This window comes from Limanda limanda, chromosome 4 (genome assembly GCF_963576545.1).
Source record: "Limanda limanda chromosome 4, fLimLim1.1, whole genome shotgun sequence".
Lineage (NCBI taxonomy): Eukaryota > Metazoa > Chordata > Actinopteri > Pleuronectiformes > Pleuronectidae > Limanda > Limanda limanda.
This window is the reverse complement of record NC_083639.1, coordinates 1,127,306-1,154,167: the sequence shown is the minus strand read 5'-3', so window position 1 is coordinate 1,154,167 and position 26,862 is coordinate 1,127,306. Positions and strand designations below refer to the sequence as shown.

At 44.5% G+C, this 26,862-nt stretch overlaps 1 protein-coding gene across 1 annotated transcript; it reads left to right on the top strand.

The window, feature by feature from the left end:
* The first annotated feature begins 3,238 nt into the window (after positions 1–3,238).
* On the top strand, positions 3,239–21,877 carry anks1ab (ankyrin repeat and sterile alpha motif domain containing 1Ab). The gene is made up of 12 exons (XM_061070186.1): positions 3,239–3,445; positions 8,977–9,075; positions 10,101–10,247; positions 12,497–12,604; positions 14,103–14,273; positions 15,414–15,420; positions 16,360–16,547; positions 16,667–16,738; positions 17,089–17,172; positions 17,283–17,420; positions 18,804–18,980; positions 21,758–21,877. The coding sequence occupies exons 1-12, from the start codon at positions 3,239–3,241 to the stop codon at positions 21,875–21,877; spliced, it is 1,518 nt and encodes a 505-aa protein (XP_060926169.1).
* The last annotated feature ends 4,985 nt before the right edge of the window (positions 21,878–26,862 follow it).

The following is a 26,862-nucleotide window of genomic DNA, read 5'->3' as shown; positions in this document are numbered from 1 at the left end:
GAACCCTGATAAGAGGCTGTGAGGATGGGTGGCTGCTGAAGGACCAAACTCTGTTGCAGTTCTTTTTAGCCCCCAAAAAGTATCTTGAGTTTTTAAAGCATCGCACTTGCATCTCCCGTAAGTGGCCTCGGCTCAGATCTAAAAATGGTTGATGTGACACGAGCATCTGGGAGTACAGGGCATAATGGAGTTTGCCTCTTTTCTGTCATGCTGTATGACTGGATGAGATGGAGATGGACCTGAAGTGTGTCTCCTCTTCCTCTCCTGTCCTTTTCCTCTCCTCACTTCTCCTCTTCCTCTTCCTCTCCTCACTTCTCTTCTTCCTCTTCTCTCCTCTTCCTCTCCTGTCCTCTTCCTCTCCTCTTCCTCTCCTCTTCCTCTCTCTCCTCTTCCTCTCTTGTCCTCTTCCTCTCCTCACTTCTCCTCTTCCTCTCTTGTCCTCCTTCTCTCCCTCTCCTCACCTCTCCTCCTCTCCTCTCCTATTCCTCTCCTGTCCTCTTCCTCTCCTCACTTCTCCTCTTCCTCTCCTGTCCTCTGTCCTCTTTCTCTTCTGTCCTCTTCCTCTCCTCTCCTCTCCTCACCTCCCCTCTCCCTCTCCCTCTCCCTCTCCCTCTCCTCTTCCTCTTCCTTTCCTTTCCTGTCCTCTTCCTCTCCTCTCCTCTCCTCTCCTCTCCTCTCCTCTCCTCTCCTCTCCTCTCCTGTCCTTTCCTCTCCTCTCCTGTCCTTACCTGTCCTGTCCTGTCCTGTCCTGTCCTCTCCTCTCCCTCTCCCTCTCCCTCTCCCTCTCCCTCTTCCTTTCCTGTCCTCTTCCTCTCCTCTCCTCTCCTCTCCTGTCCTGTCCTGTCCTGTCCTGTCCTGTCCTGTCCTGTCCTGTCCTCTCCTCTTCCTCTTCCTCTCCTGTCCCCTTCCTCTCCTTGTGCATCATAGGACTTCTACCGACTTGAGCCAATGCTGCCCCCCCTTGTCCTATCATCAAAGTAAGATGTAAATTAAGTAAAGCCATCTGCTAATAAGTGAAGGCTTTGTTCTAATACCCCATGTTAGAAAAAAGGATGAAATTCCTCCTGGAGAACTCGATGGGTCTCTGTCATCCATTTACATTCTTTGCAGAGAAGGAGTGTGGTGTTTGCTCCTTGTCTCCTTGTCTCCTTGTCTCCTTGTCTCTGATGGTGGTGTCCCCTCCTCACTGCCAAGTTACAGTGTGCCTCTGTGCAATTCTAATCAATGCACCACCTCTCCTTCCATCCAAGGAGGGGTACCAGGGTGTTTTTGGTAGTGGTGGTGATGGGGGAGTTAAGGACAGACAGAGAGTATGAGTGCATTGGAGAGAGGACCGAGAGAGAGAAGGGGGGGAAGGGGAAGAGAGACAGACGAGGAGGCAAGAGACAGAGTCTGTGTTCTGAATCCGCGTTTGGGAGAACGAGAGGCAAAGGAGCGAGACAGAGTAAGGGAGAGTGTGAGGCAGAGGGAGGGGAGATAGTGGGAGAGAGAGAGGGAGAGCGAGCACCCCCACTTCATCAGGCAGCACACGGCAGCCCTGCAGTGCGATCACACAGCGTATGGGAATGGGGCTGTGAGATCGAAAGGGGGGGAGAAGCAGAAAGAAGCAGAGAGAGAGAGAGACGAGAGAGAGAGAGAGGAAGGAGGGGGGGGAGTTGAAAAGAGGAGCTTGAGAGATTTGCTCAGTTGAGAAAGGGGGGGGGGGTGGATGATCACTGAGTCCGTCGGCTGCCGTGGACGTGGGACGGACTGAGGAACGAGGTTGAGATCAGATCACATCCTGGTCTCCTGTGTAGAAGTTGAAGCCGGCGTCAGGACGTGTCATGCCCTGTGAGCAGTGAGGGGGGGGTGGGGGTGGTAGGGTGGGGGGGCGGTTAGCGTGTGTGTGTGAGAACCAGGAGCAGCTGAGCCCGTGACTGCGTCTGCCTGCATGTCTCCGACAGGCAGGGGATGCAGCAAACCTCTGAAGCCCTGAGAACACAGAGGCTGCGAGCTGCACCCAGCGAGGAGGAGGAGGAGAACCAGGTGGTGCTGGGGCGTGGAGTCGGAGTGGGGGGGGAGGAGGTCGCTCGCCTCGGGGGGGAGAGGAGCTGTGGCTTTAACCCGCACTGTGGTCCTCCTGCAGTCGTCCATCTGCTCCAAGAGTCGAGAGGCTCACCTGCCGTCTGATGGATCTGCTCCTCTGGATTTACCGCTCTGAGAGATGAGAGGCGCCTGAAGGAGGAGAGTGAGGAGGAGAGTGAGGAGGAGAGTGAACGCTCGGCAGCACCGGGAGCAGCAAGGACACCGAGCCTGTTCTCCACCGGGACTCAGCTTCCACTGGAGCTTTACCAAGGAATCTATCCTGGGATTTGATCATGGATTGAGGAGTTTGGAATCATCTCACTGTGGAAAAACCCCCCCGAAGCCAACAGGATTTACAACATGTCGACCTGACTCTCTCCAGCGACTGTGGAGTAATCATGATTTAAAAAAAACAAATGCTGTCTCTTCTTGACGATAGATAACGCGAGTATACCTCAACCGTACTTTATAGAAATGCTGCTGCCTTCATTGTGTGAGCCGTGTCCTAGCTCTCAAAGAGGTTGACCAATGAAGCCATGGGACTCAGCCAGAGCTTTACAAGTATGTGGTGACAAAACAAATACAAACCCTGACAAATTCATTTTGGGGGAAATATTTCTGTGTTGCACCTTGATGGGGTGATTTTAGAGAAGGATAGTTCTAAGCAGAGTAAATAATGTGTGATGTGTAAAAATGTCTGATGTAGTAGATAAATAATTTCCAATTCCCCTCAGCCTGATATTTGTACCCCCCTCCCCCCCGCCCCCCCCCCCTGACTTTTTCAGTAGTGTCATGTTTGGGGACTAGCCACCAGACACTTGTTCTTCTCACTCTCTCAGTTCATCTGCTCACTAGAGGAATGTGTTAGTGAGTACACCGAGCTTCAGATGGGCTTCCTCCCCTGCACCGCCCCCCCCCCCCCCCCCCCCCGCCTGACAGCTACAGTAACAGCCAAGCGTGTGTGTTAGCCTAGTCAGTCCCCCCCCACCCCCCCCACCCTCCCTCCCCATCCAGCAGGGCTTGAGCTGGGCCCCCGGCAGCACCTACCGTCCTCCTCCCGTGTTTGAGTTTGAGTTTTAGCCGGGCCTGAGCCCCCTCACCCCCGGCCCGGACCCTGTCTCCCCCCCACCCGGCCCGGTGCTGCTGCACTCGGCTCTGCCTCTGCTGGCCGAGGATGATGTGGCAGTGCCATGTGTCGTCCTCTGAGTGCCGCTGCTACCGGCTGAACGGCTTCTCCCTGCTGAAGCGCTTCCCTCTCTCGGCAGATGGGGCCTGCGGCCGAGCCCTGGACCAGCCGGTGGGCGAGTGGCTGGAGCACGTGGGCCTGCCGCAGTACGAGAGCAAGTTCCTGGTCAATGGCTTTGACGACCTGCGTTTCATGGTGAGTCACGTCATCCACCGGGGGGGCACCTCATCCACCGGGGGGGTCGGGTCCACTCTCCATCTCACTCCGTCTCTGCCACCTGTCCACGTTGCTGCGTTTGTCTTTTTTATGTCGCCGCTCTGCTTGTCCCTCACTTCCTCCCTGTGTCACACTTAGGGTTGCAAAATTCCGGGAATATTCAAAATTGGAAACTTTCCATGGGAACATACGGGAATTAACGGGAATTAACGAGAATTAACGGGAATAAACTGGAAATGTTGTGGGTAATTTATACTAACTGTCATATACAGACATAAATATAAACATTTTGTTTTGTCATAGGCTGATTTGAGCCCTAAGGAAACTTTGGGCACTTGACTATATGCTTCTGCATCTTTGTGTCATTCTTAACAGAGGTCTTTGCACAGTATTTGCAAATGTACACAGCCTTTCCTTCTACATTGGATGGGGTGAAATGTCTTCACACACGAGATAGTGCACGTGGCATTGTTCTGTAGAATAAGATGAGAAAAAAGTTTGTAAAAAAACACTAATGCAATGCCAGAGATATAAATAGTTAGCCAAACAATTGGAATCTTTTCTTATTGATGGATATGGATGTATGGAAATAGACTAGATGAACAGATGAACAGATGAATAATAATCAGCATGCTAATATATTTCCCCCAGTAATATCATCGAAACCTACCTGACTAGTCCTGCATACTACAGTAGGCCTCAATAGCCCTGTTCATTTCCTCCCTGTGTCACACTCAGCCTTGAACCCTTCACCCCCCCCCCCCCCCATAACTCCTCCTCACCTCTGTGCGATGCATGACCCCCCGCTAAGATTTATGGCCCATCACTGAATCGCTTTAAAGAACATGGGCTGTCATCAGTGGCAAGACAAATGACAAACGAAACCCATTAACTTTTTTCCCAGCATTCCCAATCACGCCATCTCATCCACTGAACCAGTTACTGCCTCCCTTATTCTGGATCCTCTGCTTTACAGATACTTGACTTGAGCTAGGCACATTCAGCTAACTCTAACCCTAATCTTAACCCTAACCCTAACCCTAATCTTAAGGCTCACACTACACAAACAATCCCTTATCTCAACACACTGAAGTCTATTCTAAATACACTTTGCATGGTGGCTCGCCAAATCTCCCTTAATCTGCTACCCATCATGCTTTGTGCTCTGCTTGTGCTGCTTTTGAGACAATCTTGCACAAACTGCACAACGTGTGATTCGGTTGCAGCAGCATGTTTTTAACACGATATTTATAAATCCCATGTAATCATTGTGTTGGGATTCTAACCACACGTCGGCATGCAGAGGTTTATTTTGGGCGACAGATTTATTATGTCAGAAGTAAGTGCATTATCCAAACCCCTATGTGGACTGTAAAGATGACTGCCTCTGAAAGACATTGACACAGTTTTCACGAATGTTTTCCATTTTTTAAACTCCCCGGTCAGATTACATATTGATAACATCATTTAAACTGCAGCTCAAAGCTTGAGTGCGATAACGACTAAAAGCGTTATCATGTTTCCCGACAAGAGCATTGCGTGGAAACCCAATACTGCGTTGGCTGGTGATTGTTGAAAACACCATTATGTTTCCAATCCCGCAGACATGTTACTCTGAAAAGAACATGTGCTGCACACTGTAAATGACTCGGGCCCAGAGGGCGCACTCGGACATTTGTCAGGCCGCAGCGCTGCGTTAGCACTATGGGCGATAAGTTACATCGGTTTGTCACAGCTGAGCTCAGCTGAGGGGGGGCAGTGAGCTCCGAGGGAAGTGGGTTGGATTCACTAAGTGGTTCAGTTGAGGCGTGGTAGGTTGAAGAATGAGATAAATACATGATGGACGGCCTCACGAACATGTGATCACTCCTACTGGGCTGAACAGGTAAACATCTTTAGACTGGGATTTGGTTACAAGGTGACGCGTAAAGAAGTATAATACACAGTCAGAGTATGTCGACGTAGTAAAGAGGCAACAGTTTGTGATGTGGATTAGAACTGGACTGATCCAGGCAGATCTAGCATTAGGTAACAAAATGCTGCAGCACAGAAACACAGATATCAACAATAGTGTTTTCACCAGAGAACAGAAAAGTTCCTGAGGTCTAAATTTCATGGTGAAGTTCTTTGTTCATATGTTTTTGCTTTAACATTAACAGTAAAATGCTTTGAAGCTTGATTAAAGATATAAGGAATTAAAAAGAAATTCTCCACAATAAAGCAAAGTATATATTATGCCTGTATTTATGAGTTGGCATTACATAGGTGAAGGAAACAAGGAGAGAGGGAGGTTAAGAAAGTTACTCAACAAAGGACCTAAGCTAAAACTGAACTCATCATCCTTTACCTTTCATAGCTAATGGTCTGTGCTTTGACCACCAGTTCACCTGGATAAAAAATCCAACCCTAACCCTTTCTTTTATTATACTGCGCCAAAGATAACGAAAATGAGAAATTGTTTATAATCCGAATAAATGAGATTGTTTCATTAACCTTAAGTGAATTAAATGTGTTCGAAAAAAGACCTTACTAATTAAATTGATGAGAAAAATCCAATAGATTCAATTACTCAGTTCTTCTTATCGTTTTACAACATAGTTCAAGACAACAAACCTAATAGACAAACACACATATATGTTTTATTCCTGCATCACGTGAATACATTTAGTTCATTCCTTTTGAGATTACAAGAGAAACCAAATTTACTAAAACATACATCTTCTTCTGATATGTCACATAAAAATAAATCCAGAGCTCATCACATTCAGAACTATTAAACATCTCCAAATGCAGCTGAAGTCTTTACTGCCTGACACATTTTTATGATCTTATTTTGTGTACACACGCAGTTGTATTGGCCGACGCTAGCGAATAGTTATCTAAGAGCAAACAAATCATCCTTCCTGTCAGTACAGTTCCACTCTGAGATTCCACTGTATGTTGGAGAGGATTTGCGGGCAGCGGCGTGATGGGGACTGCGGGTCATTTGGCATTCTGATGCTCGTTTTCATGCCATGGCTAATGTGTCAGCCGGACTTGATGGATAAAGGAGATAAATCGTTAGGCTCACAAGGCAAATTACCCTTGGATATTTACAAGGATTGTGGAGGTTGCAAAACAAAAGGGAAAGGTCAGAGTAGTCAGGCCCGACATGGTGAATGTTTAATATTGTGCCCTTTACGATTCTGTCACGCTCACTTCAGATGTGATCAATCTGACCCAACTCCAGCACAAGAACTTATTTGTGGGATTCGCTGCAGAGAATAGACCGCTGATCCAGTAGAGGGCGCTATAGTGTGGCTCGCATCCAAGTCAGCGGCATAATTTAGTTTTATGTAATAAAAAGAAGACAAGGAAAGGTAGAAGAAGATGTGAGCGTGAGTCTTAGACACCAGGTAGATTCTTCACCTCCTGGTCCAGATGAGGATGAGAACCATCCACCTTGTAATTCTGCAGTGGCAGAGATCTCGAACTGGACTGAACCGGTGCTGTCACAGCTGAAGATCTACAGTGCAGCTCCGGAAACAGTCCTCTGGCCCGGCTGCCCGAGCAGAGAGCAGCCGCTCACACGAGTCGGCTCTCCTGCATGCGGTGATCGCTCTGAGATGCAGCTTTTGAGGGATCATAAATTATGAACAGCTGTGTGCCCATTCTCATAATTTTTACACGATGATTATCACTTTGTGCGTCTCTGCCTGCTGCCAGAATTGGGGCGGACGTGGCTTTTCGTTCTCGTGGCCTTCGCGTCCTACACGTTTCGTTTACAGTCAAAGATTCAAAATTATTTCAGAATCAGAATCAGAAGGTTTACACCTACCTGGAATTTGCTCTGGTTATTGGTGCGTACAATGAACAAAGAATCATAAAAACACAATAAATACACCACACATAAGAAAAACGATAACAATAATAAAAAACAATATATATTATCTCACTATTTACTTCTTATTTACTCACTTTTTCTAATATTTATACAAAGTAACATTTATTTAGACATAAACATATCTATATCAAAATATATAAAAGATATAAAAAGTGAAGTGAAAAGTGAAATGCAAAACAGTGACAGTGTCTTTGTTTTTTCTCTCTTAGCAAAACATTTTAGAAATGCTTCATCATGCATTTACATCCCTGCTGCATTAATTTTGCATCAGACTCCGCAGCCCCCCCCCCCCCCCCCGCCCACTCAAACGTGATAATGTGGTAGTGAACGTACATATTGTTGCACGTTTCCTTTGCCAGATTACCGTTGCAGCTGCCGACTCCTGAAACCGAGACAAAATTAGAATTTTCCAAACATCTCCTCTCTGGGGCACGAAATTCCAATTCACTGCTGAATTAACTGAGTGCATTTAGTGAGATGAAGGACTTCTACCGTGGCTGCGTCTGCGAGTCCTATCAGATTAGATCAAACTACCAAAGCTCATAAGCTATGTAAGGAACCCAACCATACATTCCCGTCACATGTTTCCAATGCAGCATGAAATAATAAGTTTGCGGAGTCTCCCGAGGCGTCGTCGAACTTCAAACTGTGTTAATAGAATTGAGGGGAATCTATTTCCGTCCTCCCGGCTTCATTTTGACCTTTTTATTCTGGTGATCAGTGAGTAATCTCTCCGCTGCGTCCTGATACAGGCGCCGCCAACACTGCTGCATTGTGCTCTGAAGCCAATCCAGCGAGAGAGCACACTGAGTAAAGACTACAGAACATTTTAACATTCTTGGCCAGGAAGATTGAATCTGCAGCACTCCACTGGGGAGAAACGCTTAGCTCCACATATTCAAGGTTCTCCTTGTGTCTTTTACTCGCGCCTGTAAACTTGACTGAAGATGACAAAGCGACTGGAGACGAGAACACGAACAGAAAACACGAGACAGACGAGAATCTGCTCCAGTTTAGACGGAGAGGAAACACGATTATTGTTCTTTCTGTTTCCCCTAATTGAGGAATTGTTCCGAACTATAGTGAAATATTTGTATTCCTTGTTGGACGATGGAGTTTCTCCTCGATGAGACGCAGCAGCGAAGCAACTGTGAGAAAGCTGCTGCAGCCGCGAAGGCTTTTGTTCTCTTTGAGTCGCACCAGATCAGATTGATTACTCTTGGCATGCACAATTCATTTGACTTCATTGTCCTCCCACTCTGCTGTTCCTGCTTGTGTCAGAGATGTGTGTGTGTGTGTGTGTGTGTGTTTGTGTGTGTTCTCCCTGGAACCCTAGCTGTCATCGTACAATATGTCATGACACTTGTATTGACCTATGAGCTCATCGCCATTTGTCAGTGCTGTGTCTTTTATATGCAAATTTACAGTTTGTGTGTGTGAGTGAGATTTATCGTGCACTAAACAACTGATGTACTAGTTTGTATTGTGCTGCCGTGTGTCCGTATTGTGCCTTGTGTCTGTGCGGGTGCTTGATTGTATGGGATGATGTGTTTTTGTGTGGCTGTGCGTGGGCCTGTGTATGAATGTGATTATTTGCACATTGTCTCTTGTGTTTGTGCACATGCAGGGAGGTAACGTGATGGAGGACCTGGACCTCCGAGACGTCGGGATCACCGACCCAGGACACAGGAAGAAGATCCTCCACGCGGCGCGCAACCTGCCCAAGGTTTGTGACCTCGGCAAAGACGCAAACAAATACAAAAAGGGAATACGTTTTTCAGAATCGTGCATTGACACAATGATCACTCGATTTCTGCTTCATTAAATAGCAGCCTTCAAGACAACTTAATTTTTTACCTCAGATACTATGGATTTAGGTGCAAACAAATCAATCAACTAGAATAACACTCAGTAGAGCACATATCTCCCCCATGCAGAAATGTGAAATAAATCCCTGTCAGACCTAGTGACTTATGTCGGGTGCACTTCGCCTCTCACCCAACGTCAGCAGAGATTGACTCCAGCTCCCAGATAAGTGGTATAGATAATGAATAGATGGATAGATGGCTGGATAGATGGATTGATAGATGGATGGATGAGGGAAAAGCTTTATAGTTTCTATCCATCTATTAACGATTGAGGGTTGAAAGGAGTCTAATTCTATCGGTTTCAAACCTATACACGTTGCCAGGGCCGACATATAGAGACAAACAACTATTCCAACCCATAGTCTACAAACTACAAAGAGTTGGGTGTTGCCAGTCAAACACACAGGTATGAAGGGGGGCGAACAAATTCCTCATGGAGAGCACCGGGTCACCCAGCAGGGGGGTTTGGACTTTATACCTGATATAAAAAAAAATTATATCAGTTCAGAGATCACCAAAGTGATTCTATCCTCTATGTGATTTAAATATCTGGAGTAAATTTCCAGTTTCTTGTCAAAATATTTAACGGAAAAAACAAAACTGTCAAACTGCTGGTGGCACGCGAGGAAGTCAGTTGGATTTAACCTCTGGGAATCATGAATATTTCTCTCAGGTTTATAACAATGCATGAAACCTCAAAGACGTGTCAGAGCATCCTGAGGTCCAGGGAAGGACTCCTGTGTCCATACCAGAAATTGTTAATTGCATGTTCGTACAACTGGACAACCACCATTTACTGTCCAATGATACTTTAAGTTGTTTTCTCATATTACAACAAGGTACAGTCCTCACTGTGTTACACGTGTCCTCCTCCACTCTGCAGGTGAAAGCTCTGGGCTGTGATGGCAGCACGTCTCTGGCCTCCTGGCTGGACGGCCTCGGTCTGCATGAATACCTTCCCAACTTCCTGTCAAGCGGCTACCGCACGCTGGAGTGTGTGAAGAACCTGTGGGAGCTGGAGATCGTCAATGTAAGAATTCAACGACTCGAATCACTGATCATATTCTTTTCATTCTGGGCTCTTACAGATGATGGATGAGCCGATTATTGTTCAGTGTGTCAGGTTTTGACAAAGACTCACGAGGGGTGATGGTCTCAGTCACTCTGACAAACTGGTTTCCTTGTGGATCTGTGGCAGAATCACAGTGTTAAGTGGAAACAGAACAGATCTCATGTGAAGTCAAAGGCATTGTGCTGAGTGATTACAGGGAATTTGATTGAATCATTGTGGAAATAACAGTGAAAAGCTGTGGAAGTTATTAAATATCATTCATCAGTTGAACTTGTGTAGCAGAGTTAGTTTGTCTGTGTTTATGTTTAGACGACAGCGGCGGAGGATAAATCTGACAGGACACAGAACGGAGAAGATGAAAAAAAATCATATTATCCTCGGCTACATTTTCTCTAATCATTAATTTCTTGTGAAGCGCCGGATTGCTTTTCAAACTTTGGTTGAACTTGTCGTGAGCCTGTCGTGATGCTGCTGTATGTCGACACTGTTTTGTTTGTATGAGTCACAAGTTAAAATTTATGACAGCTACTGAGCTTCTTTATAGAAATCTTTATTTGGGGCGGCATGGTGGAGCGGTGGTTTGCACAAGTCGACTCACAGTGAGAAGTTTGGGTCTGTCTGTGTGGAGGTTGTGTGTTCCCACCTGTATCTGCGTGGCTTCCTCCAACAGTCCAGAGACATGCACCCTGCCCCCAGATGTTTTTTTGTCTCTGTACATCAGCCCTGTGATTGGCTGGCGACCTGTCCAGCTTGTACCCGCCACGCAATGTCAGCTGGGACCGGCTCCAGAGCCGCGGTGACCCTCAGGCCATTTGCAGGTTGGAAATGGATGGATGGATTTATTTGACTATATTCACCTCAGGGATTGAACTATTCAAAACCCTTTGAATAGTTCACAGACTAAAGACAACCTCACAGTCAACGGCTGCCAAACATATTCATAAGACACAACATCAACATGACACGTCTAAAATTATCCCTTTATTCTCGAAATCTCCGAATTCCTTTTTCTTCAACATGACTCGAATACTCCAATCGTAACATGGCCATCGATGACACTTATGTTGTGATAATTATTGACTCAACATCACACTGGAGTCTGAACTTGTCAGCTCCTCTTGAATGTCCCTGTTAGTTTCAGTGGAGATCACCTGTCTAGTAGGAAGCAACTTGTTGGAGTGACGACAGGCAGCCAGACGATGCAAACACGTGACCTTAGCATGTGGATAAACATGTTTCTAAGTATGTTTCCCCGTCAGTCCCTGGTGTGTCTGGCCTGATCGATGCAGAGACTGAAACTAGCTGCAGTTGCCTCAGCAGCTGCAGGCGAGCGGCAGCCAGACGCTCTGTGCTGTGTGATGCAGTGTTTGAGGGCCGAGGACTGCGATGCAGCACAAGATGATGTACGAGCTGGTTTACACTGCTGTCCTATCCCAAGGCTCTTTATTACTATTTAAATTATCTTATACCGCGCACCTCCAGCACATACTGGTCTCACTGGGATTCTGTGCATGAGGATAAGTGAAAAAGGAAAAGAAAACGGCACCAAACGGAAAATCCAGAGCAGGAACCAGTTGCCTCCTCTGCCTGAGACTCTCACTGAATAAATAATCGAAGCCTTCAGACAAAGAACCACATGAGCCGGTTATAGAATATTTCGTACCAAGCAGCGTAATTGCAAATGTAACATCAATCACTCGACATCCACCTTGACTGGATGAGTACGGACGTTAATAGCCAACTATGCAAATGTACAGTATTGAGATAATGAGCTCTCACTGCATAAAATGAAGCGATGTGTGTGTTTTTCTCACCTCGCCACACCACTTTGAAAAGACATTCACAAAAAGGGTTCAGACACAGACCCCCGGGATCCGTGTGTGGCAGGTTGGTTTTCAGCAAATCACTTCTCTTATTTGCATTTTCACCTGCTATCAACTCATAAATCCGCACTTCCTCCTGTGTTGGTCGATGAGAAACGCTGTGTGAGTTATGCAGCGTCCCTGGAAGAAGACGCTGCTGCACTTTAGGCTTATGGCAAAAACAGATTGAGGCTGAATTATTGACAACAGTGAGTCGCTCGGCCGGTGGACGGCTGCCAGGGAGGAGACGTCTACTCTGTGTTTTGTTTTTGGATAAAAATGTATTTGCTTAGAGGAGATAGATTCGTCTTTGTGACATATTGACGGAGTCGTGCTTGCTTCTAGGTGATTAAAATCGGCGCCCTGGGCCACAGGAAGAGGATCATCGCCTCCCTGGCAGAGAGACCCTACGAAGAGGCTCCCAGCAAGTCCCGCCGCCTGTCCCCCATCATGGTGAGACTGGTGACCTGTCATCATCTGTATTGGGAGCTCTAATCGCTCAGACCTTGAATAAATAGGTTATCTTTAATTGTTCATCCAAAGTAGAGCTGCAATGATTAGTCAAATAATGCATTAGTTCATCTAGTAAATCAGACGTAAGCGTTTTTTGTCACTTTTCTTTGTCGTGAACAAAAATAAATTGAAAATCTTCAGTTTTCTGACATTACTCAGACCAATATGTTGTTTCTTTTCTTTCTTTCTATCTTTCTTTTTATGTGTCTCTCCCATTTCTATCTTTCTATTTCTCTCTTGTTTGTTTGTTCATCTATCTCTTTATTTTTTTCTGTGTTTCTTTCTATCTTTCTCTTTCATTCTTTCTGTTTCTCTCTTTGTTTGTTTGTTTGTTTCTCTCTCTTTTTCTCTATTTCTTTCTATCTTTCTTTCTATCTATATTTATTTTTTTCTATGCTTCTCTCTATCTTTCTCTCATTGTCCCTTTCTCTCTGTGCCCTCATGGTTATCGATCATGTCGATGATCATGCGTTTCAGCTTGAAATCCAGGTCACATTAACAATGATTGATGAATAGAGTCATTAGAAATAAAATGCACAGTTGGTTCTCAGCGATATTTTTCATACACTGGTTTGTTGACAAGACTGTGAAACGTGAGAAATCATAACAACAGATGTCGCTGAGTTGTCTTATTACTCCATGTGTTTTGAGATGACTTGCACTTCAGGGCCTCGGTGGATAATCATAACATTTTGTTGCGTGTTGCAGTGAAACGGTTTTACTCTTTGAACCCCGGTGTTCATTAGACGACACAGGTTTGATATCTTCTCCCTCTGTGAAGCACAAGAAGACGTGACAGTCTCAGCAGCATGTTTCTATCTGAAGCTCAGAGTGGGATTCAGACTGCAGCAGCGTCAGAGCCACTTTATCACCACTACACTGCAGAAACATACTGTCAGCGCTTATTCACTTAATACACTGGTTCTGCTCAAGATGGCCAATTAGATAAAAGGGTGGATGTGCAGATGCCCTTAGTGTGACCCATATTCAGAGTCAGTGACGCTGCTGCAAGATGTTTTACACCATAAAATGCTTTCAAAAGATAAAAAGTACTTGAACAGAGATGGATGCTTCCTCTCTTATTGGACAACAATCAGAACAGAGCTTAAGATGGAGGTTAAACCAGCGTCACGTGGAGATCTGTGTCTCTGCGCCAACATCATTTTGTGAGAAAATGGATCCTCGCCTTTCTGCGGCAGGAAACCTAATTTTGGAACGAGATTCTTCAATATCATTATGTTCACAACGGTTAAATACTCAGGGCTGATTTCCCAGGCAGATTAAACTGGGCTAGAAAGAAAAGAGACTCTCCACGGAGGAGGCTCTTTGGTGGTGGATTAAGCTCGGATGTAGATCGGGGGAAACCGGCCTGCGTACACAGCGCTATCAGCCCATTAACTGTGATGTGTTTGTGGTCTTTTGTGTGTTTGTGTGGCAGTTTCATGACCTCCTGTCCCAGACCACGTCCCCCCTGGGTCAGATGGACCCCTACACCAGTCGCTCCATGGACATGCTCCTACCGCTGAGCGACTCGGACCGCCGGCGGAGAGCAGCGGACCAGGACTGTAGTGTGTCTCTGAGGTCGTACAGCGAGAGGCCGCGCTCGGTAGTGAGTTCCTCATTTCACCTTTATCCACAAAAATAAACTCGTTCTCATTCCCTCTGAGTGAGCGACTAGAAGGAAAACAACGAGGTCGCTGAGAACGTGAGACACTGAGCTGATCTGGTTGCAAAACAAACTTCCTGGTTGAGTTGAATCTCAGCGGTCAGAGCCAAAGAACCACAACATTAGAATGCGATTAGGAAAATTTTAATTGGAGAAACTTACTGGTGAGTAATTTAAGAATATATAAAGTGAGACAATAAGAATTAGTTTACTGTCCTGGATTTGGCTGTATTGTTTGTTCTGTCTCTTGTATATTGGAGGATGAATTATTAGACCATTGTGGTCAATGTTGGAGTCAATGAGGAGTGAGTTTTAAAACAATATATTTAAAATAATTACTTTGGTTTGTCTGACATGTAATTTACTTCAGTAACCAAAGAGCCACTTTCCTGTCGGATATCTTATCAATTTAATTGATTTCCCACAATAAGTTGTATAGCTTAAGTCACTCCTCTGTTAACAGGGGGAACGTTGTATTAGGATCTTCCGCAGTGTCTCTCCTGGTTAAAAAAAAATATATTCTATCACCTCTGTTTTAGATGTTTAGAAGTTTAGCTAATTTCTCCCTTTTCTTACTTCAAAAACGATATATTGCAAAATATGGTGAATTACATAGAAAAAAAGATAAAAGACTTCAAAACATGATCATTTATTTATGACTTGTTAGTCTTTGATTTCAAAAAGGCATCAAATCATTAATTTGGATTACATTTAATTTTAAAACACAACATTATTGTATTATTACTTTTTCAATTAAATGACTTCTACCAGAAGCACTGAGGCTTCTCTTAGGAGATTTTTATCGCAGAGTGAAATCCAGAGCTGCCTTTAATTTAGAGATGGTTTAATATAATGAAAACAAACAACTAAACATAAAAAATAATCCACTCGATTCTTCTCTCCCTGACGTGATTTCAGTTCTCATGAGCCTCCATGAATTCCCTCAGCTCGTCTGTGATGCTGAGCCTTGGAGAATGAACTCAGTGATCAGAATTTACCGTTTTCTAAAGGTCAACCGCAGAAACAGTCGCCCGGTATCTGCTTCACTTCGGCCGAACACAAAACAGCGAGCAGCGTCTGCAGTGGAAAAGTTTCATGACTGCACTCACCAGGGTCCATATATGTAAAATCAATACTTATCTTTTTTTTCCAAAAGCTTAGTGGATTATTGCAATCGTTATATTTTACTCTGACAAGTGATTTAAGAAAGAGCTGAGCACAGCGTACGTTGACCTCAAGGCCAAACCCAGGGCATGAATATTTATGTTTGTAGAAGCAGATAGAAAATTATTTTTTATTAAAGTGCTGACCAGGTGCACTTCACTTTGCCTCATGCTAATGTGCGGCAGTCAGACGTCGGGACAAATGAACGGAAACACACAAATATGGACATGGAGTTGTGTGGTCATATTTTTGATCTGTTGTTCAGTTCTCATATAATGCAGAATACAATCTTTCTTTAAAGTCTTGAGATGTGGATCTGTGTCCTGACGATAAACTGTACATGTATAAATAGATGACGCGTTTCCACGTCACCCAAATTAAGCCAAGATATCCTGAAAATGGCCGCTGCCATCTTGGCTTTTGAGAAAATTTGGCGCCAGAGTCCGCCCAGTTGTAATCGTTGTGTCTTGACCATTCGCGAGTCGGTCTCAGCTTTCAATCATAATGTTTCAGCCTTTCTTCATAGCATCAAAATTTTAATAAAAACCAAACTTGCTCACTAGTAAAGTAACAAACCTGAAACATCAGTGTGATAAGAATTACCTAAAATGCTAGAAACCATTTTTGATAAAAAATTCCTGTGTACTTTTTAGTTTATTCCACATCAAATCTACTAACATGGAGGAGGCTGTGTTTATAACCTATACTAATTATTTGGCTTCACTTTTGGGAGCTGCCATCCTTATATATATATATATATATATATATATATATATAAAATATATGGTCCTGACACTAAGACATTTGATTTTTTTTCCACTGTCGTCCAGATTAATTTTTTTTCATGTCACAGGTTTAGTTTTAGTTTTCTCTTTTCATTGCGATCACCAACATCTGTTTTTTCCCTCTCTGCAGGACAGACAGAGCGAGCGGCACAAAGACTCTCGTATAAACCTCCGGCCGCCGAGCCAGTCTGCGACCTACGCCACGGTGTCGGCCTGGCATCACCAGCCCGAGAAACTCATCCTGGAGTCCTGCGGCTACGAGGCCACCGTGAGTCGCGTTTTAACTCGCTTTACATTTCACTATTCACAATGAATCAATATTTAACACACTTTTTACCATCAAGCAGTTTGACCCAACACTGGTGTGGTTTCGATTCTTTCTCCTAGTACCTCGGATCAATGATCATCAGGGATCTACGAGGGATCGAGTCCACACAAGACGCCTGTGCCAAAATTAGGGTGAATATCACTGGAAATAACAGAATCTTTTTCTCCTCAAAACTACTGAAACCATGTTGTTGACTATGATTGTTAATAAAAAACAGTCAATGTTTACAGTGATGATTTTAGGTTTATTCACTATTTGTCACAATCAATTTGAAGTGCATGAACCATTTAGTGTCATAGTATATATTCAGTTTTATAAAGCATCAAAGATCCAAGACTAGTTTTGTCTATGTCCCATCCAATAACATGGAGGAGGCAAGGCTTATAACCTGTACTGCAGCCACAAGGGGGGGTATAAGGATGATGTGGCTTCACTTTTGAGGACCTGTCCAGCTTTATTTTGTTTATTGTGTCCGTTACAGAAATCAAAAGACTCTAGAAAGGGTCCAGTTGTCATCCTGTCCATCACCTACAGGGGGGTCAAGTTCATCGATGCAGCCACGAAGGTAAAGGGACAGTTTGTGTGTGTGTGTCTCTCTCTTTATTGATCTGTACGACTCACACAACCCAGGTTTTTCAGTCACTCTCCTCCACTTCCATGCTTTCTCTCCATCAGTCCATTGTCGCAGAGCACGAGATCAGGAACATCTCCTGCGCCGCCCAGGACCCAGACGACCTCTGCACTTTTGCTTACATCACCAAGGATCTGAAGAGTGGCCACCACTTCTGTCATGTCTTCACCACCGTGGAAGTGGTGAGGAAAACACGTCCACACCGTTAGAAACATCGGTCTGAAGCAAAGACTGTTTGTAAAGATGGACGCTGCGTCTCCAACTAGCCAGAACTGAAGCCAGAATATGAACGATGCAATAATGCACGATGATGTTATTTTGAACCAGAGTAGCGAATAGGGGGATGGAACTACGCTATCAACGTCAGTCTCAGCTGTCAATCATGACATTTCACCCGTTTTTAAAGCGTCAAATAACAAATTTAAACAAATCTTATCGTAGTAATCTGGATTTGTTCATCTGTGTGATAAGAACAACCTACTGTGACAGACACCATGTTGGAGAAAAACATTTTAATTTGTCCCATGTCCCATCCACTAACATGGAGGAGGGAGAGTTTATGACCTTAACTGCAGTTAGCCTCCAGGGGGCGATCAAAACAACTTGGCTTCACTTTTGGGCAGCTGTCTGTCGTCCATCTTTATAAACAGTCTATGATGTATTTGATTTTTTCCCCTTCCCTATTCCTGTCATGTCCTTTAACAAGACGAGATTTGACGTTAGCCTGTGCGAATGTTAACACTCTCCGAACTCTCCTCTGGTTCTTTAAAGTCCTTCCGAAAACAAGCTTTTTATAAACTCATTATTGAGTCTAAAAACCAGGTGTTCTTTGTGGGATGTCAGGAATCCTGCGGTCAGAACTGCATGCTGCATCCGAGGGACATGGCTTCCTTTGATTGGCTCGTCAAATGGCTTAATTGAAGTTCCACTCCCGCTACGCTCGGCATTTCCACGTACAGCCACCGATTATGTTGTAATTTGTGTCTCGGCTTCTGTGAAGGTTGATGACAGTAAATCATCTGTGACCGACGGGCGACTGCAGAGCCACGTTTACCTGCAGGGAAAATGTTTGATTTGAGTTTTCACAAGACCAGATTATAAATTGAATGCGTCGCTCTTTGGATTTAACACAAGTCAACAACAAACTCTGGTTTGCTTTTCTCTGAAAATGAGCTGTGGAATTTTTTTGTAATTATCCCAACGATTCGAGGAGCAAAGCTTTTCTGTGCTATGATTACTTTTTGTTGTGATACATAAGGAAGCCAAAATAATTATGGTATTTCTAGTTATTGAAATATAAAATATATAAAATATTGAATGCATAAGAAGTGGTTAGAATTATAAATATGGTAAATTTTGATGATTCAAGCCACTTGTTGCTTTTCCATAAACTAATTATTTAGCAGAGGTTTACTATGGAGGTTGTTTAAGAATCCAATCAAATTACTTGCAAATACACTGTGACTCAATTTAAAAACCTATTAAAACTTAAAGACAACTCCAGTGAGGACGTTGTGTCCACAGCAGCTGAAGTAGACAGACTAATTTTTGGTTTGTTCACACAGACGCAGACCTACGAGATCATCTTGACGCTGGGACAGGCCTTCGAGGTGGCCTACCAGATGGCCATCCAGTCCAGGGCGAGACAGTACGTCCCCCCCTCGTCTCACGTCCCGGAGGTCATCGAGACCAAAACCACCCGTCCTGCGTCCCAGTCTTGGAGCAGCATGCGGAGATCAGCAGTGAGTACCACCTCACAAACACCGGAGCAAGAGGAAAGTGTGTGTATCTGTGAGTGTGTGCGACCGTAAGTCACGAAACGTGCACGGAACTCGTGACCGACTCCTTCCTGTGAATAACCAGTCGGCCGCCCACAGAGGAGCCTTCACTCTGTGTGTTGGAGAAAGTGATGAGTCATTACTTCACTTCCAATTTCCTCTCGCCCAACCCCTAACTCAGTGACTCACTCCTATCGGGGGGGGGGGGGGGGGGTTGCCTTATTGTGCATATATGCGAAACCTGATGAATGAATAGCTTTATTTGTTGCTCGCAGGCGGGTGTGTGATTTCCTCCGGGACTCTGCCGCCCCGGTCGGACCCATCCGCTGCTTCCTCGTCGTTGATTGAGTGTTTTGCGTAAATGCTCACGTAGACCGCCGCGCCGCGCTCTGATGCATTGACCTCTCAGGCTGCGTATAACGAGCCTCCGGTGATCACTGTCACAGGAGAGTAGCTGCACAGCCGGGGAGCTCCTACGCTGCCGGACCACATGTGCTGCTGCAGGGACACAAATCACTTTGTTTTACTACCTGCCTGTCAGGATAATATATGGAGCAATCACAGAGCTGCATAATGAGTGCGGCTGCTTGTTAGGTTTCCCTGTTTATAAATGCTTCTACGAATGCAACCAAATCTGCTTAGTTTATACAGAAAGTGTTGCAGACAAACAGTTGGCGAAGCTCCAACCGCCTCACTTACAGTAACTACACCTGTTCAACTTTGAATTCCGTCTTTTTTCTGGTCAATATTTGGAACGACAATTTGACCAGAACTCAGTTTTGTCTGCTGAAATGACAGCGGATCATTTATCATTTTAAGCAAGAGACATATGTTCGGCTCATAAAACAGAGGAGAAGAAAATGAGAATTCTACACGAAAATAAAACAGCCTACGTCAAACCTTCGTGAAGCTTTACAATAAAAAAAAAACTTTATGAAAAGATTTAAACGACAATAAGAAGTTCCGTAAAATTCGTAGTTTATTACATAGTTTATTGCGCTCAAAGACAGAGAGGAAAAAGTCAGAATGGAAATAAAGAAAAAGCTTTGTTCTTGCAAAACTAATTAAACCTACTATATCTTTTTTAAGCAGGATATTGATTCTTAAATAGCCGTGTTTACCTGCTACTTGTTTATATGTACGTATGATATAACGTTACAAGAGATAAGGTTGTGATGATGAGATTGAATTAAATATGTCTTCAACAAATGTGATGTTCATAAATCTCTGTTGTCGTAGGTTTGATTGAGATTAGTCTGCTCTGTTGCATGTTTCCAGAAAGTTCATGAAAATGCTACTTTTAACTTTATAATGGACTCACTGCTGAGGGGAATAGACTGTATATGAAAATGTAGGACACATCTCCACTTCCTCCCATTGTACAAACATTTTAAAAGATTTTTCTAGCATCAAATAACTGTTTAAACCCCAAATTAACGTCTACTTTTACTTCCTAATTTGGTCCAATTCACCAACATGGAGGAGGTGGGGTGTATGAAAATGATTTGCCTTCACTTTCCATGTCGTCCATCTTTATAAACAGTCTACATGCTAATGATCACAGCTAACCTAAGGGCAGATAATTCATTCCTCACACTTACTCACTCGTTACATGTTGAGAAAACCAAAGCTTCACACACCTGCCGGGCCTAGTCATGGCCGCTAAGCCATAATTGGACAATCAGTGACGGTTAATTACAACATGTGAAGTTGAATCATTTTCCTGTGTGGAAAGAAACAAAAAAAGTCTCCTACCGCTGTCACTAAAAACATCCGGTGCCTTTACAATGTCCCTCTCTCCTCTCTGTCGTTTTCTTTAACATGTCTTTGTTCTTGTCTTCTTGGTCCTCCTGCCTCCCAGGGTGCCCCTCCGCTCGAATGCCGCTGCTGTCACTGTCACACGTGTACCACCCACCGCCCCTCCTTCCTCCCGTTGCACTCTGTTAGCCCTGGAGTCCAGGTCCTTCTCTTTCCTTTCCTCTATTGAACCTTTTGAATCATCACACATCTGCTTCCACACCCACACCCACCACCCTCCCCTCTTTTATTATGTTACCCCCCCTCTCGTCTTGTGGATCTTAAAAACCTCAGCCCTGAACGTTCTCCTCATTCCTTTACTTTCTCCATCTCTCACCTTCATCATCTCATTTTCACACCTTCAGATGCAGGTAGTTCAGGACAATAAGGAGAAAAGGTTGTTTTTTATTCTCGATGTGTTTAACCTTGTTGTTACGAGGACTGTTGGCCGGTGAGCGGGTTTATTCCATAGCGGTGATAAAAAAGAAGAAGTTGAGGTGGACTTTGTCAGATCATTGGCTGAATTTTGTATCTACCGACATGTTGAGCTGAAGGTGTAAACTATAACATTCTAGGTTTTTAACATTGTAATTCTAAGTGTCTGGTGTAGAGCTGCTGTTAGACGCAGTATTTTAACCCGAGAGTCGTAGCCTTGGTTTTTCCCGCTGAGTGTACTTCCTGTCAGACATCATCCATGTTGTGGATTGACGACCTTTGACCTCGTGTGTGATCGATAGCAACGATCACCGGCCCGTGCCTCTGAATCCACATGCACGTTGTGTGTGTGTGTGTGAGAGAGAGAGAGAGAGAGAGAGAGAGAGAGAGAGAGAGAGAGAGAGAGAGAGAGAGAGCTGAGGACTCGTGTTTGGCGAAAATGGCCGCCACTGCTCCGCCCGTCTCACGCCCTCCTCTCGTCCCTCCTCCCTCCCTTCCCCCCCCGGCAGATCGACCCCCTGGAGATGGACGCAGACATGCAGTCCCTGGGCAGCACCACCTGGCTCTTGGACCAGCGCGACTCCAACAGGCGGCCCGTCAGCACCAAGTACGAGACCACCATATTCTGAGGCCGGACCCCCCCCACCCCCCCCAACCCCGACCCAGCAGCTGCCCCCTCTGCCCCCCCAACACACTTTCCTCTTACCTTGCATCTCTCTCTCTCTCTCTCTCTCTCTCTCTCTCTCTCTCTCTCTCTCTCTCTCTCTCTCTCTCTCTCTCTCTCTCTCTCTCTCTCTCTCTCTCTCTCTCTCTCTGTCTCTCTCTCGCACTCACACATACGGACATGCGAGCCCCCCGTGCCTTCTCACTGTGATGGTATAGCAACCCCTGAGGGCTGCCTACTCCTGCACCCCCCCTTTGCCCTGCCCAGCGACCTTCATCACCAAACTCTCCCGTGCCTCCCCCCCTTCGGACCACCCCCCCGGCAGCCTCCCTCTCCTGTTGCTGCTGCAGCCGATGGCTGAGCCCTGGACTGGAGGATCTGGGACGGATCTCATTTCACAGTGGCCCTGCTCTCTCAACCAAACTGCCTCTTCCTCCTCATCCTCCTCTTCCTGACAGCTTGCATCTGCCTCCAAACCCCAGATACCTCCCAGAGGTTGCATCTTTATATTTCTTCCTCTTTTCTTTTTTTGTATTCGTATTTATTCGCAACAGCTTGAAATTCTTATTTTGCATCTAGACTCCTCATTAGCAAGTTTGAGAGTTTCCAGCAAGCTTAAGTTTTAATATTGAGGTAAAAAGTTTGATGGCACACCAAATGAGCAAGTCTGTCAATGGCTCAAGCTTGTTTGCTTTCTTCCAGAGAGTTAATGAGAATATCGATAGTGCTCTCAAGTCCGTGCAGCAAATATAAAGCTACAGGCTGCAGCTCAGTGTAAAGGAAACGTGAGGAAACAGCTTCTCTGGCTCCGTCCACTCGTCTGTCCATCTCATTTCTTTAATCCATATCAAATTCAATGTGTAAAGATGACAAATAACTTATTTCTGTGCCAAAGTAGTTCCTTCTACTTTGCGTGCAGGCCCCTGATAGTTTGCATTTTTATTCTAACCTCCACCAAGGAGGTTATGTTTTCACCCCTGACCCCTGTTTGTTCCTTTATGTGCAAAACTGCACAACTGACCATGATCATGATGTGATATGTGTCAGGGATGAACCCATTATATTTTGGTACGAAAGTGGACGGATCCAGGAACAAAAAGGTTTAAAGAGTCGGGTCGACACAACCTTCTGTAAAATGGCGATTAAGATTTATTTTATACAATAGAGATACAGCGTGATTTTCAGAGGCGTTGTTCTCACCTGTGTTCAGTTTTTGTACGAAGCTAATTTAGCTGCTAGCTGTAGTTTAATATTTATGTCACGGACGTGAGAGTGTTATCAGTGTTTGCATCTAATTCTCAGCAAGAAAGCAAAGAATTGTTTGACTCGCAGACTTAAGATTTAAACTTCCAATATGTAAAGTATTCTCAAAACGTTTTCAGCAAAACTTTTAAATTTTTTGACTTTTGTTGATAATTTTTCTTGTTTATTTGGGTGTTTTGCCTCAAGACATGATTATTATTTGTTTCTTTCTCCATCTGTAGCCTGTCCTGTCTAACCAGGCATCAACCACTGTGAGGCGCTCATGAGGAGGCTGCTTTGCTAGCATGGGAATGCAAGACGGAACAAATAATCAGTGAAAGACAAAAAACAGACAAAAAAAAGCAGCTACATGCAGCAAACAACCCTTTTTTCTTTCTACACATTTGTACAATACTTATGATAACAACAACACAACGAAATCTTTCGCTGATGTCTGAACTCAAACGAACTGAGAACTGAACCCTCACAACACACACACACAAACACACACACATTGGAGGACAACTTTCCTACACTATTCCGAGGACAACAGCCTTACTTGATTTATCAGGGTTATCTATAATCAACTAACCCCGACCACCTCCTGCCCCTTGACCTCCCTGAGCACCACCACCCAACAGCTGCACGCCCCACCCCTGCTTCTACAAGACTTTTAAAAAAGAGAAAAGAGACAATGCGTCTGACTTCCTGCTGTCGTGTTGAACTGACTCCGACTGGCTGGGATCACGTTGCTCTCTCGCTGGCACAGTTCGGTCCAGATGAGTCTCTCCACTCTGGTCTCGTTCGGCCCTGTGCCTCTCAGCAGTCACGGTAGCACCGGGAGAGAGAGAGACTGCAAATCACAGCATCTTCTTCTTATTGTCAATTTAAAAGAAAACACTGTGTTAAAAAAAATAGGAAAAATACAAAGAACGTGGCACTATCCCTTTTAATACCTTCTTTTTTTTTCTTACGATGCAAATAGGAAAAAAATCTGTGCATTTTGTGATACTTTTTGATAGACGAGGGAAAATTTGACTGAACCATATTTGGGAGCGAGCGATTATAAGATGGGATCGAAGTGGAGATCCTGAAACTAACACAACCAGAGGCGAAGGGAGAAGACACAACACAAGCATGATGGAGTGTACTGACTTTGCTTCTGAATCTCACAATTATGGCAATCGGAAAAAAACAAAAAAACATCCTCAGTTAAACTCCAGTGAATTATCAACCAGCCCCGAGCACAATTTTGCACATTTCCCCAAACGTAGCATCTTATCCTTATCGTTTTTTTCACACCAATTTAGAATAAAGAAGAACACGTAAAAGTATGTCACTTGATAAATAATCCTAAATAAAATAAATGATTAAATTCCACGACATTAAAAAAAGGAGCCAAGTTTTTAAGAGAAAAGATGAATCTGGTGCGGTGGCGACGCGAATGGATTTGTGACGCTGAGGACGTGACACAATCTTTTTTTTGATTTCTATTTTGAAGAATCTTCCTTCTGCTGCACTGTGACTCAGAAATGCTCGTTGTGGAGTCCCCCCCCCCCCCCCCCCCCCCTCTATGTGTGCGCTACCTGCTGTGCGTGCTTGTGTGCCTTGTTCCTCTGCGTGTCCTCATGGGAGTTTGGGACTGTTACTGTTACATCACCGGCCACCGTCCTTGTTTGTGTGTTTGCTGCTGCTAGAGGGAGAGGCGAGGTTTCTTCTTCATCTTTCGAGCTACTCTCCGGTGTGTGTGTGTGTGTGTCTGCTGGAGACTGTTAAAGAAGATGTAACCGGTCTCGTGTGCGGCGGTCGCCATCGTTCTGACTGTTCACTGTTAGCTTCCACTGGCGATGCATGTTGGCAGTGTCTCCTCTCTGTGTGTGTCCTGTCCTCCCTCGATGCACTTGGCCTGAGCAGTTGTCGTTTGTACCGTAGCAGTGTCTCGTCTCCTCTCACTCATCTGCTTTTTATGTTCCCCTCCTCCTCCTCACACACAAATCATCCTCATCCCTCCTCCACTGTCGTCATCCCTTCCCCAACTACAGATTTTCTGTCACGTATGTTTCTCCCATTTTGTGCGTCACCAAGACAACCTGCTCCAGTATGGATGCGTAATATAAAAAGAAAGCATTACACTTTAATGAGCAGCAGCTATTTCAAGCAAGTTTTGGTGGCATGATAATGGCTGTGCATGTACCAGTCTCTTTTAACATTGGTGTTTTCCTTGTGTAGCTCGCCCCAGCGTTCAAGTTCCCGGATACCAAGCTGTGAGTTGAAGGGGAGCGGCCGCTGTGAGTGTGTCTGCGTGCAATGAGTTTAGTGGGCAGAGCAGTGGAAAGAGAAGAGAGGGAGGTAGGTAGAGAGAGAGAGAGAGAGAGAGCGAGAGAGAGAGAGAGAGAGAGAGGAAGAGAGGTAAAGCCTTACGAAAAACATGCAGGCCCGACCAGCGCTGCTCTGACATTTAGATCCCGCTGATGCCCCCCCACACACACACACACCACACCACACGATATGAAACCCACCATGACACGGACGAGACGCAACCCGTTGTCCCACATCAGCGGCCGAGCGGGACCAGGTGTTTCCCTCCCGTCTCCAGGAAAGGTCAGCCATGAAAGGTCGAGACTAACTCCTGGCCTCCGTGTGACTCTCTGATCTCATCATGTAGGTACTGTAATGTTTTAGAGCACCATAGACCATTAACGATATAGAGCATTAATGAGCATTTCTATAGATTCAGGTCTATGGGAGATAGTCAAAGCAGGGGCGGGGGGTGAGGAGAACTGTAACAGAAATGTAGAGACGAAAAGAAAAACAAACTTAAACTGTACCAGCATACGATGCTTTGCCCATGTTTTGTGGACAGAGTGTGGCTCAATGGAAATGTGATACTGTCTCAAATTTCAAAGCAATATTATATTAATGAAATAAGACAATGACAAAAAGAATCCCTCTCACGTCTGTTGTCGGCATGACTTTTTGATTTGGTGGTTGAGTGATAAAAGACAGAAAAGAGAACGTGAAACCAGCCGTTGAACAATAAAGAGACAACTATTACAACCTGCTAATTATTGAACGATTACAACCTTCACTGTTTCCCAGAGATTAGTGAGGTGTGTGCGACTTCTAATTTAAACCATCAGCATCAATTTGCGTGTGATTAAGTCTCGGAGCAACACATTTGGTTCTGTATCCTTTTTTCTGTATCGTCACAAACTCCCCGAACCAAGTGGATGAAGAAAATCAACAAAACAAAATGCAGCATTACTTAATTTATATGAAAATATTATATAATTTCCACTTATTATATTTTTATAATGAATTATTGCATTTGTGTTTTTTTCTCGTGCCGTAGTAAATGTGGAGATACGATGTTTCTGCCAATCTGGACTAATAATTGGGTTTAATCTTTTTATGTTGTTGCAGACTAATTATTCATGTTGTTAGAAACGTATTTGAGGATCCTGGAATTACCTTTAAAACCAAATGAAGTGTTTTTGTGTTTTTTGTTTTGTTTTTAAGTTTCCACGCATTTAAATGTTCAAGCCCCAAGAAGATTCCAGATCTCAAGAGTGGTTTAACACAAATTAATACAATTCCTCTAAAGATTCTGCAGAGAACACTAATGCTTTGTTTACTGTGGCAGGTAACCTGTGTATTTATTTCTGTACAATATGAAAATGTCCTCATGTGACTTGCTTGAATAGTGTT

Coding starts and splice junctions, on each gene's coding strand:
- anks1ab (XM_061070186.1), top strand. CDS start 3,239: ATGATGTGGCAGTGCCATGTGTCGTCCTCTGAGTGCCGCTGCTACCGG. Junction 16,739..17,088: donor ACGCCTGTGCCAAAATTAGG/GTGAATATCACT, acceptor TGTCCGTTACAG/AAATCAAAAGACTCTAGAAA. Junction 18,981..21,757: donor GCAGCATGCGGAGATCAGCA/GTGAGTACCACC, acceptor CCCCCCCGGCAG/ATCGACCCCCTGGAGATGGA.